The sequence below is a fragment of the Salminus brasiliensis genome, chromosome 14, assembly GCF_030463535.1.
Source record: "Salminus brasiliensis chromosome 14, fSalBra1.hap2, whole genome shotgun sequence".
In the NCBI taxonomy this organism is placed as follows: domain Eukaryota; kingdom Metazoa; phylum Chordata; class Actinopteri; order Characiformes; family Bryconidae; genus Salminus; species Salminus brasiliensis.
In genome coordinates, this window is record NC_132891.1 from 36,171,167 (window position 1) to 36,192,690 (window position 21,524).

The 21,524-nt window shown below is 47.0% G+C and overlaps 3 protein-coding genes and 1 non-coding gene across 6 annotated transcripts in view; 1 reads left to right on the forward strand and 3 right to left on the reverse strand.

Moving 5' to 3' along the window:
- The first annotated feature begins 1,473 nt into the window (after positions 1 to 1,473).
- Positions 1,474 to 4,729, forward strand: LOC140576696 (inactive serine protease 35). The gene has a single exon (XM_072696233.1). The coding sequence runs from the start codon at positions 1,497 to 1,499 to the stop codon at positions 2,793 to 2,795; it is 1,299 nt and encodes a 432-aa protein (XP_072552334.1). The 5' UTR covers positions 1,474 to 1,496; the 3' UTR covers positions 2,796 to 4,729.
- A 65-nt stretch (positions 4,730 to 4,794) lies between these two features.
- Positions 4,795 to 13,325, reverse strand: tcp1 (t-complex 1). The gene is made up of 12 exons (XM_072696221.1): positions 13,235 to 13,325; positions 12,213 to 12,298; positions 11,989 to 12,117; positions 10,784 to 10,881; positions 9,931 to 10,041; positions 9,338 to 9,519; positions 8,829 to 8,955; positions 8,293 to 8,468; positions 7,065 to 7,188; positions 6,143 to 6,335; positions 5,484 to 5,647; positions 4,795 to 5,233 (listed from the first exon to the last, which is right to left on the reverse strand). The coding sequence occupies exons 1-12, from the start codon at positions 13,305 to 13,307 to the stop codon at positions 5,020 to 5,022; spliced, it is 1,677 nt and encodes a 558-aa protein (XP_072552322.1). The 5' UTR covers positions 13,308 to 13,325; the 3' UTR covers positions 4,795 to 5,019.
- On the reverse strand, positions 10,951 to 11,089 carry LOC140534986 (small nucleolar RNA SNORA29). Its single transcript, XR_011977524.1, has one exon. It is a non-coding gene; the product is annotated as a small nucleolar RNA SNORA29 (small nucleolar RNA).
- Positions 13,326 to 15,205: 1,880 nt separating the features above from the next.
- LOC140576667 (pleckstrin homology domain-containing family G member 1) overlaps positions 15,206 to 21,524 on the reverse strand; it is a 35,650-nt gene continuing 29,331 nt past the window's right edge. For all 3 annotated transcript variants that reach the window (XM_072696194.1, XM_072696193.1, XM_072696192.1), the window contains exons 15-18: positions 21,423 to 21,524; positions 21,205 to 21,324; positions 18,946 to 21,091; positions 15,206 to 18,768 (exon numbers count right to left, since the gene is read on the reverse strand). The exon at positions 21,423 to 21,524 is cut by the window's right edge and continues 78 nt beyond it. In XM_072696194.1, the coding sequence (XP_072552295.1) occupies positions 17,744 to 18,768; positions 18,946 to 21,091; positions 21,205 to 21,324; positions 21,423 to 21,524 (3,393 nt within the window). In that variant the 3' untranslated portion in view covers positions 15,206 to 17,743. The remainder of the gene's footprint in view (positions 18,769 to 18,945; positions 21,092 to 21,204; positions 21,325 to 21,422) is intronic.

The following is a 21,524-nucleotide window of genomic DNA, read 5'->3' on the forward strand; positions in this document are numbered from 1 at the left end:
ATGTCTTTGTAGGTTATGACTGTGCTTTATCAGAGGAATATGAGTCAGCAGCGCCCCCTGCTGTCGCTCACAGCCTGCACCCTCTCTTCTATTTATAGTTTAACTTCACCTAAAACTACACAACATTAGATTTACATCAGATTTATATCAGATTTATATCAGATTCAGGATCTCAGATTAAAGCTGATTTCTAAGGCAAAATAAAAAGAAATACGACACACTCCGGTAGTTAATTGTTAGCTCTGATATCAGGTGATTAGCTAATCAAATCATTTGCTAGATTAGTCAAATTGAATAAATGTAACTTTTAGAGTTAATTTAATAATAGTCTGTGATATCAGTTCTTTTGCTAACCAGGGTTTAAAGGGATTTTCCAGTTTTGTGATTGAGTCTATTTGCTAACTTTACCTTGGATATGGGCTAATTTGCTACTTGGTTATTAGCAATTTTATATAGCTATTTTTAGGAGTGTGTAGAAGTATGTAGGAGTGTGTAGGAGTGTGTAGGAGTTTGTAGGAGTGTGTAGGAGTGTGCAGGAGTGTGTAGAAGTATGTAGGAGTGTGTAGGAGTGTGCAGGAGTCTGTAGGAGTGTGCAGGAGTGTGTAGTAGTGTGTAGGAGTGTGCAGGAGTCTGTAGGAGTGTGCAGGAGTGTGTAGTAGTGTGTAGGAGTGTGCAGGAGTCTGTAGGAGTGTGTAGTAGTGTGTAGGAGTTTGTAGGAGTGTGCAGGAGTGTGTAGTAGTGTGTAGGAGTTTGTAGGAGTTTGTAGTAGTGTGCAGGAGTCTGTAGGAGTGTGTAGGAGTTTGTAGTAGTGTGCAGGAGTCTGTAGGAGTGTGTAGGAGTTTGTAGTAGTGTGCAGGAGTCTGTAGGAGTGTGTAGTAGTGTGTAGGAGTTTGTAGGAGTGTGCAGGAGTCTGTAGGAGTGTGTAGGAGTTTGTAGTAGTGTGCAGGAGTCTGTAGGAGTGTGCAGGAGTCTGTAGGAGTGTGCAGGAGTGTGTAGTAGTGTGTATGAGTGTGCAGGAGTCTGTAGGAGTGTGCAGGAGTGTGTAGGAGTGTGTAGGAGTGTGCAGGAGTGTGTAGGAGTGTGTAGTAGTTTGTAGGAGTGTGTAGTAGTTTGTTGGAGTGTGTAGGAGTGTGCAGGAGTGTGTAGTAGTTTGTAGGAGTGTGTAAGAGTGTGTAGGAGTGTGTAGTAGTTTGTAGGAGTGTGTAAGAGTGTGTAGGAGTGTGTAGGAGTGTGTATGAGTGTGCAGGAGTGTGTATGGGTGTGTAGGAGTGTGTAGTAGTGTGTAGGAGTGTGTATGGGTGTGTAGGAGTGTGTAGTAGTGTGTAGGAGTGTGTAAGAGTGTGTAGAAGTGTGTATGAGTGTGCAGGAGTTTGTAGGAGTGTGTAGGAGTGTGCAGGAGTGTGTATGAGTGTGCAGGAGTTTGTAGGAGTGTGTAAGAGTGTGCAGGAGTGTGTAGTGATGCTGTACATTCTCGTTCCTCAGGCCGAGGTGGAGCGATGGACTGTCGGCTTCTGGCTCTTCTACACTGGACGGCAGTCTGGGCTCTGGCAGTCTCAGCAGCCCTGGGAGACGTGGTCAGTGATGGAGACCTCAGCTGGGCCGGGGCGCTGCAGGTTGTGGACAAACAAACGGTACGGCTACAAAACCCCATGTTCAGCCATCCCAGCAATCCAGGAGCAGTGTGTGGGATTGAGTGCCAAAGGAACCTTCCAGAACCAGGGCCTGCGGAGCTGGAGCAGCTCCTGTCCTACGAGACGCTGTTTGAGAACGGGACGCGTACCCTCACCGAGGTGGCGCTGGAGGGTTTCCAGAATGTGAGGAACATCTCAGTACCTCCTGCTGCTTCACCTGCAGGCCTGAACCGAAGGAGACGGCAGGTTTACGGCACGGATGGCCGCTTCGTGATCACCGACAGGCATTTCGTAACCAACTACCCATTTTCTGCCTCGGTGAAGCTTTCCACTGGATGCTCAGGGATCCTCGTGTCTCCCAAACACGTCCTGACGGCTGCCCACTGTGTCCACGACGGGAAAGACTACCTGAAAGGAAGCAGGAGGCTGCGGGTAGGAGTGATGAAGCTGCGCTCCAAACGAGGCAGAGGTAGAGGAGGCAAGAAGAGCAGAAGGAAGGAAATGAGGCCGGAGGCGCAAGACGTAGGAGAACAGCGAGGAGAGAAAAGGAAGAGGACGAAGGAGAGGAAGGGGATGAATCGGGTCAAACGAAGCGCTCTGATTGGCCAGTCCTTGTTTGGTGAGGAACACAAGGAGCTTAAGCAACCGGGGCTCCGCTGGACACGGGTCAAGCAGACGTATGTTCCCAAAGGCTGGATGAAGGAGGTGGGCAATAAACGGGCTTTGGACTACGACTACGCCTTGCTGGAGCTGAAGCGAGGGCCCCGGGTAAAGCACATGGACCTGGGCGTGGTTCCGCTAGTCAAGCAGATCCCAGCTGCCAGGGTGCACTTCTCTGGCTTCGACGACGACTACCCGGGGAAGGTCGTGTACCGCTTCTGCTCCGTTTCTGAAGAGTCCAAAGACCTGATGTACCAGTATTGTGACGCTCAGCAGGGCTCCAGTGGAGCGGGAGTCTACGTGAGGCTGGGTGAGCCTGGCAGAAGTGCGGCTGGTACGAAGAAGTGGAGGAGGAAGGTCATTGGCGTGTTCTCAGGGCACAAGCGGGTGGACGTGAACGGAGCACACAGGGACTACAACGTGGCGGTCAGGATCACGCCGGCGAAGTTTGCTCAGATATGCCACTGGATCCATGGGGACTCCGGCCAGTGCAAGCTGGCCTGAGCTGGTCTCCAGACCGGATGTTCTCTGTAGCAGGTCTTCTTCAGTGAATGCTGTCCTTTGGGTCTCCCAGACGTCATCGGGGGAGCGGATCGAGATGCGGGTGGACGATTAAGATTTACAGACATTAAGGACTGGGTTAAGCAGGTCTGCTTTCTATCTGAAAACCAGGGTCCAGTTTCCCAAAAGCATCTTAGCGTGAGGATCACCTTGGCTGGTAGAGAGAGTGTTCTACAGGATGCTCGCTCTACCATTTAAGAAGATGCTTTCAGGAAACCCAGGCCAGGCTTCAGACTTCTGTACAGCTGAGGATACATTTTAAGTAGCAACTGCAGTTTTAGGTCATGTAGGGCTGGATGCACCAACAGAACTTACTCTGGGGGGGCGGGGTGGCCAAATGTCCAGCAAATGTCCAGCAAATGTCCAGAAATTCCTTATTCCTCGACTGGTGGCACATCTAGCAGTGGTGCATTTCAGAGGTGATTGGTGAGAAAGGAGGGGTCATGACGCCATGTTACCCATAGCCAGTAGTACTACACTATATGTCCAAATGTTTGTGGACACCTCTTCTAATGAATGCATCTAAGTTGCACCCATTGCAGACATAGATGTGCAAATGCACACACAGCTTGTCTAGTTCCTGTAGAGAAGAAGTACTGCCAATAGAATAGGACTCTCTGGAGCAGATAGTAATCATGAACCTATGGGCACCATGCTGCCTAATGCCAGGCGTGGGCTATAGAGGGGTATAAAGCCCCCCAGCATTGAGAAGCTGTGGAGCAGTGGAAGAACTGTGTTCTCTGGAATGATGGTGGTGGAGCTCCATCCAAAATGTGGTAGAAAGGGAAGAACCCTGGACAGTAGAGACAGTTCTTCTAACAAAAGCAAGATCAACTATTTTTAATATCCTTGATTTCAGAAGAAACAATGAATGAGGTGGTGTCCCAATACTTTTGTCCATATAATGTATGTACGTTTTGACCTTTAACAGCAGTGTTACATCCAGCTCCACTGGCTAGATTTGAGCTCTTCTGGAAAAGGGTCTTGAGGACAGACCACTTAATTAAGACCTGTTGGTGCAACCAGCCCAAATTCTGATTTCCCCGCAGACGTTCTAGTGCATGGTGTGTAGATCATCAGCTCCAATCCTCCAACCGTCCTCTCTCCTTAAATGAGCTGTATACTGTGTGTAATGCCTTCACTTCGCTCAGTCCTGTGTAAATACACTATCCTGGATGGACAGGGAAAGGGGTCAAAAACGTCCAACGGCTCAGGTCAGCAGGACGGAAAGGAGGGGCTTTAACTATATTTAACTACGGGTCAGTCACAATTTCATCACTGCAGATTAGAACACACTCACAGCTATCAGAGCTGACGGCCATAATTAAAGAAAAAGTTCAGCGAAAAATAAATCAGATTACAAGACTGATCACTGACCCCAAATACAGCCAAGCGGTGCGCTTCCCACCTTCAGAAAAGAGGACGCTAGGCTAACACTGCTAACAAACACTGATCTTAGATCGTCACCACTCTCCTCTTGGGAAGCGCCTGCCTGCCTCGCTTGAATCGCATCCAGGCTTCGTATTTGTTTGTTAGCAACATTAGCCTAGCTTCCGCCAATGTAAATGATACCAAATATGCCTTTAGTTATTGGTTCTATTTGGGGTCCGTGATCAGCTGGACCCCCTGTTGGTGTGGTGAGTGATGGAAGAAAGGGAGGAGACGGGGTGGAGGTGGGTTGAACTGGGAGGTGGGTGTATATAAGGCTTGAGGGCCAGGAGGAGGAGTTCAGGATGTGGTCCTTTTTTGTGTGAAATGGTGCTCAAGGCTGGATTTCCAGGCATGAAAGGTGCTTTTATGTATTTATTGTATTACATTAAAATGTTAACTTCGACTTACATGCCCCCCCTCCCCACAACTGTCTCTAATAAATGTACTCCAATCCACTAGAGGGCGCATTTTCCAAACTTAACCTAAACCTCCAGGGACAAACCGAGACAAATTCAGTCAAACGCAAATGTGTTTATTTCCTTCCAGGAGACCAATAACAAATTATCGTTAGTTACAGTTCACTTAGCAACACTTAGCAGAGTTGCCATGGTAGCAAAAACAGAAGTAACAAGCAAAGTGCATGGTCTTACACTACAACTGCTGACATTGTGGGGGATGGTCATAAATATGGACAGCCGAGCGGAGTGCGACGTCACAGCCAAAGCGGAGGCCGGATTCACCCCTCCAGAGAGCCGGACTGAACGGCATCCTGGTAAGAGGGGCCGCCCTCTTTCTGGTCGGGGAAGAGCTTGATGAGGTCGTCAATGCGGAGAATAGTGATGGCAGCTTCAGTGGCGAACTTCAGACTTTTGGTCTTGACCATGGTGGGCTCGTAGACACCCGCCTGCTTGTTGTCCCTGGGCTTCCCGTTCACCAGGTCCAAACCGATCCTACAGCACAGATAGAAGAGTCAGTCGCGGCTGGTTCAGAAGATCAGCCGGTAAACTTTGACAAACACGTTCAAGTCTCAATTAAAAACATGAACCAGCAGGATCTCTGCTGGTACCATATAAAGTTCTGTCTTCCAGTTATGGACTGGGATATGGATTTTACCAGTCCAAAACCATTTAAAGCTACATTTCCAGTGAGAAACTGGTATAGTAAACTAACACAGCTCATCCCGGTGTCTGTGAGACTCACCACTTCAGGTTTTTGCGCTCGGGGTTGACCTGGGCCTCGTTGTGGAAGGCCCTCAGTTTGGCCACCAGATCAGTGGAGTCCTGAGCAGCGTTCACCGCCAGAGTCTTGGGAATGACCAAGAGTGAGCGAGCGAACTCTGCTATAGCCAGCTGCTCCCGGGAACCCTGAACACAGACATTTACAGCCAGCTCATGAGCATTCAAGCCGTAACCACTATAACATCCAAAGCATTTCCCCAAAAACATGCTGTGTTCTGTCTGCATTGATTCTGAAATCTTTGAAAATGGTGAAATTTGACAAGTTTACTAAATAATTCCTGATTAAATGAAATTAGTAGATAGTCATTTTACACTCTGCTGCCAGGACCTGGGTCCTGAGGTTCCCTAATAACCAGACAGTGCACAGCAGATCAGGTGTGTGTGTTAAACTGTGTGTTTGTCCTAAGCAGAGTAGGTGACGCCCTCAGTGGAGCCGCCTTCGTTACTGCTCAGGACCAACTTTCTGTCTCCCACGCGTATAACTGCACGCACCATCACACAGACACGGCAGTGAATTAAATGGGAGCTCAAATATACACCCCAGAGACAAACCTTCACACCACACTCTCCCTCCCTCCCTCCCACACACACACACACACACACCCTGATAAAGACTCCTACCATGCTGGTGGCGTAGTTCTCCAAGTAGATGGACAGCGCCGCCTCCACGGCGCCTCCTCCTGGAACCACAGACTTGGACTCCAGAACCCTCTTGACCACACACAGGGCGTCGTGCAGCGAGCGCTCCATCTCGTCACACATGAAATCATTCGCGCCTCGCAGGATTATAGAGGCCGATGTACGCGCCTTTGTGCTGAGGAGAGAGACGGGCAGCGGGTCAGAACCTTCAGTGTGAATAAAAGGTGTTTCAGATGGTTCTGGATTCGGAAGGTTCTGTAGGAAATTGTGGTTCTCACACATCTGTTCAACACACTCAGATCTTTATGAAGCCAAAAGTGGGTCCTCTGTGGCAGAGGTCTTCAAATATGGACCTCGAACCCAGGTTCAATTCCTGTGATACTTGGTAGGTACGATACTACATGGCCAACCAATCATTACATCAGCTGTTCCTTTAGTATCCAGTGATCACCAAATCCAGGACGGGTAACAGAATTCAAGGAACAGATCTGATGACCCGATCTGTTTTTTGGCATCTCGCAATCAATCAATCAATCAATCAATCAATAAATAATAACAACCCGCATTAGCAGGATTGCACGGCTGTCAGACCAGCTTATAAATTCTATTAGGATTTGCTTGGTCAAATTTTTACTCTTAAATTTATTTATTTTTATGACGTGACCACATTAAACTATGCTGTGTCCTAAATCTGTAACCAGGCCTCAAAAAGTGGACAATGTTCTGCACCGGCTGATTTCAGCATGGAGGATCGGTGTGGACTGATAAAGCAGTTCGATTTTGCCTTGTTTTAAAATTCAACCAGAATCTAAATCTGATCAGATACAGATGAGGCTCAGACCCTGGTTTAATCTGAGCAGGTTCCTGCTCAGCCAATCGGTTTCACATGTGAAGACTTTCTTACTTCTTGATAAGGATGAGCTCGTCGTCACACACCCTCTCCTGCACAACCTCCTCCGCCTGGCCCAGCATGGCCACCTCGAACGTCTCCTCACCCTCCAGGTTGGACAGAGACGGGCAGATGGTGGCTGCAGACGGAGATCATACACATTAGTTATACGACTGATCAGATATAGGAGACAAATCTACTGGCACCATCACGGGGGTCCGAAAAGAGCAGCAGCACAGTCACTGGTTAAAGATATAAAAGATACACCAGTATGCAAATAATAGCCCTTTAGCCAGAAGTCCAGGGATAGGGTCTGGTAATCATTACTTTTATGGATCTTGGTTTCTCTCTGTGTGTGTGTGTGTGTGTGTGTGTGTGTGTGTGTGTGTGTGTGTGTGTGTGTGTGTGTGTGAGAGAGAGAGGGCACTTGCGCTTGTTCACTGGGAGATGATTGATTGCAGTGCGTGTTCCCTTGCCGTTTAAATAGCCTCTCGTTTCTGAATGGAGCCGTTACGGTAACTGTTCTACCGCAATACAGAACCCCTGCCATTCCCAAAGTTCCCAAGCCAGACCACCACCACTGAGAGGAGGCTTAATGGCAATGATGTTCCAGTTAATGTTCTTTTCTGAGGAAAACTGGGAATGCATTTTAGAGAAAGTGGAAAACAGAAACCCGGCCAAAGCAGATCCAGATACTACCCGGATCTGAAGCACATGTTAACGCCAGGTGGAAACAAGCTTGTGAAGCTTCAAAGTTCCAGGAGGTTTCATTTAGAGCAGTTCTCTCATTTCAGAGCACAAATGTTCTAGATCTGGGATTAGAACCACATAACACAAATCTAACGCAAGAACAAAGGGGTAGAAACTCCATCGCTCGGAAACGTGGAGCCGTGTACAAACCAAAGACACGTCAGAAATACAAGAGTGTGTGTTTGTATCTCTGTGTGAGAAGCTTTGGGTTGGTCTTTATGTATCCCACGCGTATAACTACACACACACCAACGTTCGTGTGGCAGCAATAGAAATGGGACCGGTCAGAAGAGGAGCCTCCAGTGCAGGAGTCCAGATTCTCCACAGTTTGGTGATTTGCCTGCTTAAACAGATCTGGTTCAAATCTACCAGGTTTACAGAGGGAGGGGTGTGCGTGTGTGTGCGTGTGCAGTAAAAGCGAACTACCAAACAGTGCTGGACTCCGGCCCTCAGTCGCCCACCCCTGAGCCACATCGAGAATAACCAGGCTTACCGCCGGTGGCCTTGGCGATGCGTTTGAGGTCCCTATGGAGCACGCGGCGGACGGCCATGGCTCCGGCATCAACAAAGTACTTCAGACACATGTCATCGATTCCACCTGTCGTCAGGACAACGTTCGCCCCGGACGCCAAGATCTTCTGGATGCGCTCCTTGGTGATGTCGGACTCTCTGATTTACATAAAATTAATAAAACAAACAAATAAATAATGAGTGCAAACTATGACTGCATATGCACTCCAGTTTCCTTTAAATATTAATTTGAAAAAACACAGTTTACTTTAACTATTAATAAAGAAAAAAGAATTAAATAAATTCAACGTCAGCTACATACAGCTGTGTTCAGAAATCAGAGTCATGTTCAGCCAAAAGACACTTCAGAAACACAAGAGTGTGTGTGCATCTGTGTGAGAAGCTTCGGGTCGACTTTGATGTATCCCACGCGTATAACTACACACACTACTGTAACAGTGCGGCAGCAATAGAAATGGGACCTCGGACGACGCTGTCTGAGCCGGAGCTCGGCCGTACCTCTGTCTGATCTGGTCGAGCTTCTCTGGGTCGCTGATGACGACCTGCACTCCGAGTTTCATCTTCGTCTTCTGCAGGCTGAAGTCCAGACAGGCAACCTTGGCGTTCTGCACGCGCTTCAACATACCTGAGAAAACCACAAGAACCATCTCAAAATCAAATCCTCACAGCAATGTTCAAAATCTAGCACAAAGCCTTCTTCCCTGGACAAGAGAGACATTTACTCCAAGAAAAGCAGGATAAACTTTTCATAGCCCTGATTTCAGAAGGAACAGTGAATAAGCAGACGTCCCAATACTTATGTCCATAAAGTCTCAATGGTTTACTGGCTATAGTAGCCTGTCAACATGTACACATAATAGTACACTGCATCAACAAGCTTTAATAGGTCATAATAAGCTTGCCATTTTCAAGTTTAGTCTCTCACTCACACACACACACACACACACACACACACACACACACACACACACACACACACACACACACACACACACACACACACACACCTTGTGAGCCGACGGTGCAGTTGAGCGCGTATCCGTTGACGAGGAAGCTCTCCTTCTGGCTGCGGCCGTGGGCTTTCAGCACGTTGACAGAGTTGATGGGGTAACGAGCCACTCCTTTACCGTCTACGAACTTCACTGCGATTGCAGCGTCCACCACCATGTTAGCAAAGAAGTCTGCATCACTGAGGGGTCAGTTGTCAAGGATCAACACCGTACCTGTACTGGAAACCGCAGCTCTACAGCAGGACCTTCCCAGCCTATAATAGAACTACTGCCTGCACTGGACACACCTACAGCTCAGCTGATTACCAGGCAAAGACTCATTCATGACATGACCAACATGAATTACTACTAGTATTATTATTAATTATTATTATTAATAATAATAATAATCATCACAATTACTTTCATTACTCATGGGGGTTCATGTCTGTATTGCTGATGTTTTGGTGATTTGGTTTGATGAAGCTTTTCTAATTAACCTAATGAGTGGAAAGCTGAGCAGCCTCCGTTAATTCACTCTCAGCTCTGAGAATCTGAGGCTCTCATCAGCCAGTACTCTTCGGTAAGGCCCGTAAGCAGTGAGAGGATACACTCCGATGATTTTGGAGGACATTGAGGTCTTGGCAGCATTCACCAAACACTCTCTGCCCAGGTCATCTGTGCCAATGGTCAGATTCTCATTGATGTAGCGCACGGCTTCCCTAAAAAAAATAAAACAAATACATTTTTAAATTCATGGGTTTATGCATCAGTCACAGTCCTAAAGCTCCACAACCACAGCCTCTCTTCATCCCTTTAAACTAACCAGGCCAATTTTATTACTGTGCCTAAGCCTGATGTATGCACATAACCGCTGTTCTGATTGGCTGCCCTGTTTTGGGCCTCGTTTGAAAAGCAGTGTAGCCTAAAACACTCCTTATTACCTCATTCTGAGTGGGCGGGGCCTAACCTTAAGTACATTACTGTTAGAACGGACACCAATTTCATAAGTCTTACCAAAATAAATCGTAAGGATTCATGACCAAATTATAAACTTCAAGGGGTTCAAGGGGTTAAGACGCCCCCACTGGTGAGACCAGCCGCTGTATAATCTCCACAGAAAAGCACTGAGCAGGGTAGAGGGGTATAAAGCCCACCCAGCATTGGGCTGTGTGGTTTTCTGGACTGATGATGGAGCGCCATCCGACACCTTTGCGACGTGCTGGAGTGTCAGTACTAGAAGTGATCATCCAACACCAGTACCTGAACCGGATCACACTGATTATGAGATCTCTAATGTGTCTGAATTCAATCAAATCCTCCTCACAGCAATGTTCCAACAAAGTGTTAACAAAGCCTCCCCAGAAGAGTAAAGGCTGTTACTGCAGCAAAGTCCCTGTTAATACCCTACAGGCTCTTGGACACCGAGCTTCTTCAGACAGGTGGAAGGTGGAGGTCTCTTACTTGCAGGCGAGCCTGTACCCGCTGATGATGGAGGTGGGGTGGATCTTCTGTTTCACCAGCTCATCTGCACTCTTCAACAGCTCTGCGGCGATGATCACCTACAAACACGCAGGAGAAGATCAGAAACCCAACAGGCTTGAACTGAAGGAGGACTGAGGAGCAGCGTGTTTTAACTGTACTGTCAGTTCATATAGAGGCTGCAGGAGAGAAGCTGCAGACCCTTCAGACTCTGGCAGAGTTCCTCTACCCTGTTAGCATAGCCACACACCCTGATGAGCAGCAGGAGGGTGGTACTTAAACAGGACGTGCACTCAGGCCGGCAGCCTTGCAGCTTAACACACCAACCACACATTGCCCTAATCCAGTGGCTCCCAACCCTGCTCCTGGAGGTCTCCCTGCCCCGCTCTTCAGCACGCCCGTCCTGAGCTGAAGGTGGTGCATTAAAGCAGGAAACCACTAGAACGTCCAGGACCAGGGTTGGGAACCACTGCCCTAAACCATTTGACCACGAAAATCTGGTCCAGACATTATCCGAAGTTGCCCTTTCACACACACAGTCAGAGATTTTCCGTGTCAGATGTTTTGTGACTACAGGACATTTTCCGTGTGCTTTAGGCAAGGGGGAGCGTCTGTGCTGGGTGTAGAATCGCAGGACCTGCTCTACTCACGCAAAGGCTTACTCGGACATTACCCAGACGTCACCCTGCCAGCCCCACTAGTATGAAAATCCTCGTCTTAACAAATGCAGCTCCTCCAGGTCGTGTCTGGAAAAGGTCTGGGGTACTGGGAATGTCTGAAAGGGGCTACAGTGAGAACATCTCAGGAGGTGGGCCAAGTTCAGTGGGTCTGTTTAGAGGGGGCAAGTTCATTTGACATGTTCAAATATGCAAATGAAACTACGGAGGGGCAGACTTCCCCTCTAAACCTGCTCTAAATTCCTTTAATAATAATCACCTGCAGACTTTCAGGTGGGTTTTGAGGCGTCAAGCACTTGGACCGGGCCTTAACATCTCCAGCCTGCAGGGCTAATGTACATAACTTACTTCAGGCTTGAGCCGGACTGACAGTGGTGTCGTGCTGTCCGTCAATTTAAATGTCAGAAACTGCAGCTTTAAGTGTTGAATCCCAAACTGACGAGAGACTCCGACGCTGCAAGAACGACTTCGCCTAAATCAGAAGGGAAGGCGGCTGAACTGATGCCTTACCACAGACGTGGTTCCATCTCCAACCTCCTTGTCCTGCAGGTCTGCCAGCTCACAGAGGACCTTAGCCGCAGGATGCTCCACCTCCAGCAGCTTCAGGATGGTGGCCCCATCGTTTGTAATGGTGACGTCCTGCGGTAAAGAGAAGCACGCACTGAGGACGTTAGGATTTGCACAGAAAGCCTTCAAACAGGAACAGGCTCGGCCACTGAAGCGGCTGCACTTACTCCGATGTCGTCGACCAACATCTTGTCCAGTCCTACAGGACCAAGGGAGCTCTTGACGATGTTGGCGATGGAGGCCGCAGCCATGACTGTGGGACAGGGAGAAAAGAACCGCAGAGATTAAAAGACACCATCAAATCACACGGGTTTGTCCAGCTCTGAACTTTGGCGTGTACATGGACACGCATCTCCACAAATCACATACCGGGACACCGAGGGGTCAGTACACTGCGGACACTTCACCTTTATTAGTCTATAGAAGTGTCCCGAGCATACAGGACACTGTTTCCCTCCAGAGTTTTTTAATTATTATTAATAATTATTATTATTATTATTATTATCTGCTATTTTTATTTTTTGCTAATCTCACAACTTTTTTGGCCCACAACCCAAAAAATTAAACATCCCCAGAAAGTGATCTATAATGTCTGATACTGATCAGATCATCCTAATCACTCTGTGACTGATTTATAAGACTGATCTGAGGCTCATTTGCATATTGCAGCTTCTGCAGGATCAGAGAACCTAAAACACTAAAATACCGTAATGACCCTGCACACACCGCGCGAGCAGCCTTAGCTCCCAGGACCACCACGGAACAACAGCTTTAAGGTTTTAGGTTTTAAAGTCTTTATTATTGACTAATTAATCAGCTAATAATCCTGATGCTGAACAACAGGCTAATAACAGTAGCCGGCAGGCTAACGGGCGGAGCCGGCAACACTGACAGCAAACATAACGGTCTGCTCATAAACACACACCAATACACACACCAGCACACACAGGTGCGCACGAGCGATAAAACAGCCCCCAAATAACCGCATTAATAATAATCAGCAGTAATTAATTAAACCGAGGGCGAAACTGAGCAGCTTTAATCTGCACGTGGAGACAGGTGGGGTGTTAGCATTAGCATTAGCATTAGCACCGGCGGGTAAAAGGCACTAATTCCGAGAGTTTTCGCTCCCGGTCCGGTAAAAGAGTGCTGGGAGCAGATCTCGGTCCCGGTCTGGTCTAAAACTCACCATTCTGAGTCCGGACGGACTCTCCGGTGGTCCTCTGACCGAGAACATTGAGCGGACCGTCCAGCACAGACATGATGGAGCGGAGAGAGGAGGAACCGCACTGCACTGTGGGTAGAGAACAACCGCTCCGCCTGGAACCTTCCAGACCAGAGAGCAGGGACTTTTATTTTATATAGGATTTTTTTAAATTACACATATTATTATAGATAATAACAATAACTATAATAATAATAATAATAATAATAATAGCAATTATTATTATGATTATTATTATTATTTGAAGTTCCGTTTACACAAAACCCTAAGTAATTAATATATTTTAACATTTTATTACATGACATGCGTTGCAAGAAATTAAAAACAAATAAAACATATAGATTTTTTTACAATGTAATTTAATTTAATATGTAATTTAATTTTACAAATAACACATAAATCAGTTCTTGTAAATTGTCTGTTTTAGTTATGCAAATACATCAGTGTGTTTTGTGTAATCAAATCTCAATTCTTGATATTCAAAACCTCCACTTATTAAACTTAATTAACAGGATTGTTAACAGGAGGTTTGCTGCTGATCTCATAATAAAACATGTTGGTGCAACTTCCGTTTTAAATGTGTTGTAATTTGATATATTTGCCTTTCAATTTTAATCAAAATATCATTTAAACTTGTTGGATGTTGGCTCGCTTGCTGTTCAGTGAGACTGTACTACAGTTCCCATGAACCTTAGTTCAGACTCATGTTCTGATCTGTGCACATTCTGAGCTCAAAGATCCACCTAGTGGATGGGAGGGTAATTACACTGCCACACCCAAAGACTCATCATAACTGAAAACTGAAAAGTGTTCATGTAACTATGATCTCCCATTTTACATATCCCCCCCCTCCGACACCCTGATCATATGAGTCTATAATCAATAATATGTTTGTTCATTTTAAACAGAGAATCTTTTGATAAATGTGGTAAATCAGTAATAACTATAAACACAGGAAGTGACAATGTTGTTTTTATAAATTACATTAATCAAATAAATTATGTGTTAGATGTAATTTCTAGATCATCTGGAACCACATTTAACAATAAAGTTTAGGCCAATATAAGAATCATGATCGTACATCTACCAGTTCGCCCGAAATATACTCATACCCATCCACACCATCCACTAATATCAATACCTATATATTGATTTCTCTACTTAATATATTTTTTACATGGTTTTCCCCTGAGCTTCAATTATAATTACATGGATTTATGAACCATATTAAAAATCTGTATATAACATATGAATATACATGTATCTTCTTCATCTATTGGGTAAAAAATACAGAATCCACAAAACACCAGAAGCAAGTTTTAAATGAACATTTATTTATTGCCTCAAATACATTTCCTTGAGCAGTTATAACTAGGCAGTTATAAAAGTACAGTACATTTAATTTAAAATTACAGAGCAAATCTATAGCAACACATAAAGGACATCCTAACATGTACATCTTTACAGCATGTTTACATAAAAACAATAATAAAAACAAAACAATACAAAACTAAAAAGTGCAAAAGAAATCAACGTAATGAATGATAACAGTCTCCACCAGTGAAACAGAAAACAACAACATTTACAGACGAGAAAAAAACAGGAACGTAATATAAACATACTTCATAGTTTTATTCTTTTGGCATATTTACATTAATATGAACAACAGGCCGCGGGTTCTGCTGGGCTCACTCTTCTGTTACTCAGTGTTAGAACGTCCTCAGACAGTGCTAATGGAAAACACAGTAAACCAGGTTCACCAAGCGTTTCAGAAACCTCGCCAGGTCGGACTCGGAGGGTCATGATGTGCTACATTACATCTAAAAAGCAAATAAATAAATAAAACGAGCAAAATTCAGAGGAGTGACAGCGACTGACGGAGGACGCGTGAACCAACCAGTGTGTTTTACACACAGTTTCTCACTGCAGATAAAACTGTGTGTGTGTGTGTGTGTGTGTGTGTGTGTGTGTGTGTGTGTGTGTGTGTGTGTGGTGTGGGGGGGGGTGTTTATCAGTAGTGACGGGGTGGAGTTGTTTAGTGGAGTAAACAAATGTGAAAAATAAACAAACAAACTGACTGAGAGACATTCTGGCAGGAAATGTACATCTGATTACAGTACTCCTTTAAACAAACCACAGCCTAACATGGTCCTTTTACAGATGATAAAAAATAAGCCTAAAATGGTTCGTAGTTTATTTATAGTGACGGTTCTTGACGGCAGTCTGAAGGTTCTACTCAGCGCTGGGAACTAAATAAATACAGCTCTGCTGCAAATCCTTACAGTGTTCTCTACTGAGGCCTGGCTGCTCGTAGATAGAGAGAGAATCCAAACAGACGTGGCTAAGCGTGGCTAAGCTTCCTCGTTCATCTATCTAAAATATATCTAGAACGTGTTTACAGTCTGATAACTTGATAGAAATTCTTAACGTACAGCTTAAAAACACGCAAACAGACGGGTTCTGGCCTTTGAGGACAACTTTAAAGGGCAATTCCACCGACTTTTCAGAATACCAGTCATTCAGAGTGGGTGTTTGGGGTGTAGAGACTCTGTAGAGGTTTCTTTACAGTGGTGGTGAACGGAACCAGACTTCAGTCGCCATGACTACAACACAGATACAGCCCATAATTTATCAACTATCCAAACCCACCAGTGCAGCTACACGAGTCTTCTGAGTTTTATATGGATGATGATGATGATGATGATGATAGTAAAATAGTGAATAGAGAATCTGAACTAATGCAGTTTTCTTTAGGGACTACTTTCTGTAGCTGCACTACACCCTGCAGCATGTATCCCTCCACCACTTCTCAGAACTCTGGTAGAACAGTGTCTCAGGCATCAGGCAGCGTCTTCATCACCATTAGGTGAAGAACTTTCTGTGAGGAGCTTTTATTATTAGAGCTTCAGACGTCTGCTTCCCTTCACCTCCACTGTAGAACACTAGTTCTCTAGAATGAGGCATTTGGAACCAAGCCCACTCTGAAAGACTTTAAATGAGATCTTCACGTCTTCACCGCTTCAATTATGCAGAACATTTTGAAACGTCACTGAAATTCCCCTTTAAATCATACAGATATAACCAGCTGAGGACTGAGCCGCCATTGGCTGATGTTAGCCTAAGCTTTGCAGCTTTATTTACATGAATACAGCTACGCTACAAGCAGCCACCTACGTGACGGATCAGCGCCGATTTCTTTAGGTAAACACTAACTTACTGCCAGCTGTACTGATGGTCTGTATATGCACATGCACATTAGGTGGGATTAGACACACTACAATCCTTCAAGTGCTACCTGGAAGGCTTGTATGGCAATACAGGGGCTTCAGAAATGGCTGTGAGAGATCATGGCTGCACTAATGCAAGTGATCAGGGCACATCATAAACCAGGGGTGGGCAATTCCAGCCCCGGAAGGCCGGATTCACGTACAGGTTTTTGCTTTTCCTGCTCAAGCAAACCCTACTGGCAGGTTCAGTAGCTCTGTTAGAGCAGGGAAGTCAGCAAACTGAGCTGGACTCTGGCCCCTCCCCTGGTGCCCACCCCTGCTATAAGTAGTAACAATCAGATCCCGTTTAATCCATAAAATCCACTCTGGCTGCAATGGTTTGGCTTCCCAACCTCCGGACTGAGTCCTTTATCTGACCCGAAGACAAGGAGAGGACGTATCTTTAATGTATATTTAAGAGTAGACTGACCAGACTATAGCCGTGACGGTGATGGAAGGCATGAGTAGTGCGCGTGTATGAGTGTATGTACAATTATACTGTGGTCTCTTTCTGTGGTCTGTGGGGTGCTTTACCTAGATCCACCTTAACCGTGACGTGAAATTCCTAACCTCAGGACGCTGCCGGCGTATGAGTGCGATCAGCATTATGTACAACATAACCTTTGTCGTCGGCTTGTGGTAGAACTTAAAAATGTGCTTTGTGCCGTCGCACACCAAGCTGTGTAGCGTTCTCCGGAACGTTCTGGAAGCTAGCAGCTTGTGTGCGCTGTGAGTTTTTCATTCCCTGCTCTTATGCTTTGAGTGCAAAGTACATTCCCCATCCTCCCTGCTCCTACTCAAGGCCAGAGAACCCTGACCCAACATTCACCAACAAACACCAGCCAAGGGGGCCAAAAAAGGTTCTCCAAGCAATCCCATAGAAGAACTATTCTTGATCCCTCAAAAACCATGTTGGAAGAAGAGGCCTGTGACCATGAAGAAGGTCATCTGAACACCCTCACATGTACAAAATTGTTCCCTAAAGAACCATTAAGTGAAACGTTCTTCTATGTCAGTCAATGGTTCTCAGAAGGCAATCCAATGGCAGTCCAGATTTTTGCACGAACCCTTTTTGTTGCAAGTTGGAGGGTTGGAGCAAAAATCTGGACCACCTGGGCAAACCTAAGGACTGATTTGAGAACCACTGTTCTATGTGACTGTGTAAAGAACCCTTGTTGGAGAACATTGGGTCGGTGAACTCTGGGCTTCATGCAAAGCTGCTGGAACTAAGACACTGAAACTTCTCTCGCAGTGACTGGACGATTTTGGGCTGACCGAGGGCTTGCTCGTCATCATCATCATCATCATCATTTGGGCTGTTCCACATGTAGCCATGCAGGGCTGAGTCAAGGCTTGGTGACGCCAGCTGTCCCTTTGCCAGCTGGGTTTGTGAGGCCAGATTGGTGTTGCTCTGCAACTGGGAAGAGACCCCGGACACTATACTGCGCTCCTCGCCCTCATCTTCTGACCTGATCTCAACGTAATCGTCATCATCTTCACCGTTGTCTTTGAAGTTGGCCAAGTAGTTCTGTGTGGCACTGAGTGCATTCAGGGGCGAATTCTTGTTCAACACCAGCACTTGCTGAGAGTCCCTCAGCGTGAGGTCACATGATGGGGAGAGGTCAGGGATCACCTGGTCAGGGAGGCTGTGTTGCCGAGGTCCCAGACCACCACGTCCTGACACAGCGTTGGTCCCGGTACGACTTGAGTGCCCATCCCATCCCTGGATGCCCATACCCGCACTGTTCTCTTTCTCTTGCTGCTCGGCCAGCGAGGACGAGGACTGGCAGCGGCTGTAGGGTGGAGTTTTGAAGTTGCGCTGTCCCAGCGTACTGTAAATGTGCTCAGGATCATCTGCGCTGGGTGGAGTCACACAGGCACTCCAGCGCTGATTGGGCGGCGTGCTCGGAGTGGGTGGAAGGTTCTTCAGGGCTGGGACAGAGGTTGCAGGACTCAGCCTTCGTTGAGGGGCTGCAGAGCACCGTCCTCCGACTTCAGCGGGCCAGGACACAAAGTCAGCAAGTTCACCATTGCTGTAGGTGCAGTTCAGCCAGTCCATATTCAGGCCCGCACTCTCAGGTAAAGAGGGTGAAGAGGCTAAGCCTGGACTTGAGCGACTCGAAAGTGGGTGAGGGCCTGCAAAGCTGATTGAGGACTTCAGCACCGGAGTAGTAGGAGGCTCCTTAAACATCACCTGCTCATACAGGTGAGAATACTCAGCTATCCGTGCACCTGGGACAGGGTGAGATAGCAGAAAAAAGAGAAAGAGAATCAGAAGAAGAGATCTGAGTAACATTTGACCTCTGAACTGATAGAGGTCAAGAGGGGAATGACTTACAGTTACCAGGCATGCAACGTGATCAAAGGTAACTGATATTTTTGGGGAATTAATGGAAGCTGTAAGCTCACCTATAGCTGCCCCGCCTTGTTTCTTCTCCTCCAGAATGGCCGCCAAGTCCTTGGGTTTACAGGGTCTGAGTCTTGCACAACTGGGCTCGTGGTCCATGCTCTTCATCTTCAGCAGCTGATTAGCCTTTTTGATCTTCTGGCTGTACTGTCTGGCCATGAGGAAGACTCTGTTTTTACCCTTGTCCCCTATATCAAGCAGTTGGTCCCCAGCTTCCCCACCAAGCAGCAGACCAGATGATGCCAAGGGAAGGATAGAAGGATCCAAACCACTGAACAGTGCCTGGAGCTCAGGGTCCTTTTGTGGAGGAAGGTCCTCATCGTCCATTCTGAAACTTCCACTGCTAAGCCTGGCAAGTTTGTTCCGGATGCTCTTGACAGTTCCAGGTTGGGGTTCTGGGCTAGTGACCTGAGGAACGGGAGGTGTAACAGGTGATGGAACAGGAGGTGTAACAGGGGCAAAAACAGGCGGTGTAACAGGGGCAAGAACAGGCGGTGTAATGGGGGCCAATACTGGAGATGCAACGGGAGCTGGAACTGGAGTTGCAACAGGAGCTGGAACTGGAGCTGCAACGGGAGCTGGAACTGGAGCTGGAGCTGAAACAGGAGCTGGAACTGGAGCTGGAACTAGAGATGTAGGGATATCGGGCTCATCTATCTCAAATGTAGGCACTCGCATAAGTTTGGGAACACTGAGGACTGGAATCTGGAAGGTGGGAATAGGTTTGGAGAATGCAGGACTGGGTGAGGCTGTGGATCTCTTCACTTTCTGAGCACCCCCTGAGGAAGACTTGGGTATGGAGTCCGCGGTCTTTCTTCCAGAGTCACTTTTTTTGCTTGGAGATTGATGTGATCTGCACGAGGCGTCTTGCGGTTTCTGTTTGGATTCTTGTGCTTTCTGTTGAGCTTTGTATGCTTTGGTTGGGGACTTCGGCTGCTTGTGTGATTTGACTGGAGAGTTCTGCGCTTTACTCTGGGAAGCGCACGTCTTGCGTGGGGACTCTGGTCCACTGACAGGAAACGCAGCAGGAAGCTTGTCTGGTTTCTTTTCATTATTCCGGATATAGTTTTCCAGGTCATTCCAGATCTCGTCCACTTGCTCAGACATCCGATCAGCAGTGGACTGCTGTGATGGTGTATCTGACGCTTCCGATTCGATGTCCATCTCCGTAATTGATACAACTGGAATCTCGGGAAGGGGTCGATTTGCCCCTTTGCTGTTATCCAGATTTCTGCTCTCCTCAGAGACGTGGGCGCCTGTGTCCTGGCTAACCGTTAGGTCTATCTCTATAAGTGACTGCAGATGATCCTGTTTGACTTTTTGCTCAGTTTGTCTTTCTGTCTCAGCGGATGTGGCTGGCAATTCCCGAAACACAAGGGTATCATAGATGTTCTCCTCCTCCGCCATTCTCTGCACATCACCAGTTTCAAATGACGTCCCTTCTTGGCCAGAGGACCTGTTGCTTTCAGAGGAGCTCTCCGATTCAACGGGAGAAACAAAAATTTGTGGAGGTACAACTTGTTTGGTCTCTGCCACAATTGAAGAAGCACGGCTCACCTCCTGCTCCTTCCGAATGAGCCCCATGGCCTGCAGTTCCTCGTAGCTGATATTATCATAGACATTCTCAATGTCATCAATCGTTAGCTGTTCAGCCGAGGACGAGCCGGATATTTCGTTACTTGAGGACTCCGTGATGTGTTCCTCCTCTTCGTGAACAGGCCTCTTTGTAGGGCTTTGCCGCTCACTTTGCTTCTCTCCAACACTGCTGGCCCTGCGCAGCACTCGGCTGCCACTGGCCGGAAGGTCTAGCTGCACCGCCTGCGTCTGCTCGACATGCCAGCTGCAAGGTCGTCCAGGAGGGTCGTCAACCACGTCATGATCACTCTCCGCGTCCTGCCCACTTGTATCATTCTCAGTGGGCACAAACATCTGATAGATGTCTTCATCATCATCGATCTGGATGGTCTTCTGGCGAGTGGGGAACATGGCTCTGCGAACTCTGTGGTCTGCCCATATGTTTGGGACCGAATGCCCGCCACCGGTGCCCAAGAAATGTGAAATGTGCTCGTCCGGCTGCGTTTCTGCTGGGCTTGTCACCTGTAGGATGGGTGTGTGGACTGTGTCCATTTGCAGAGACTCTTTGGCCGTCTGCGAAAGCAACACAGAGCACTAATTATAACCTTTAACCTAGACCTCAATTTTAGTTCAGCTGCATGGTGCACAGACTGCATTTGTGCATCAGTATTATACACATATTCTACCTGTAGATCAGCATGGTCAAGGTTGTGGTTCTTCCACCGGTCAATGCTGTCCACCGACACCTGTGGGTTTAGCCTTTTCCGGCTGGTTTTTCCAGGCACACGAAGCTTCCCCCCAGACCCCTGCAAATACACACACATCCAAATGTGGAGTGACCATGTGTTGCAGTAATGACCAATCACCCAACCAAGCAGAATGCACAAGTCAAACTGAGACCTACCAGTCCACTGTCATCCTCATCATCAGCATCCTGAGGATGCAGCCCCTCGTCAACATCACTGTGGTCACCATGATCCCCAGGGTCCAGAGACTCCTGGGACTG

Bases quoted from the DNA above. Each gene is read 5' to 3' on its own strand.
- tcp1 (XM_072696221.1), bottom strand. From the start codon at position 13,307: ATGTCTGTGCTGGACGGTCCGCTCAATGTTCTCGGTCAGAGGACCACC. The intron at 10,882-11,988 runs GTAAGGCATCAG...GCGTGTTTGTAG, and splicing joins GAGATGGAACCACGTCTGTG to GTGATCATCGCCGCAGAGCT. The intron at 6,336-7,064 runs GTAAGAAAGTCT...CTCTCTCCTCAG, and splicing joins GAGCTCATCCTTATCAAGAA to CACAAAGGCGCGTACATCGG.
- LOC140576696 (XM_072696233.1), top strand. From the start codon at position 1,497: ATGGACTGTCGGCTTCTGGCTCTTCTACACTGGACGGCAGTCTGGGCT.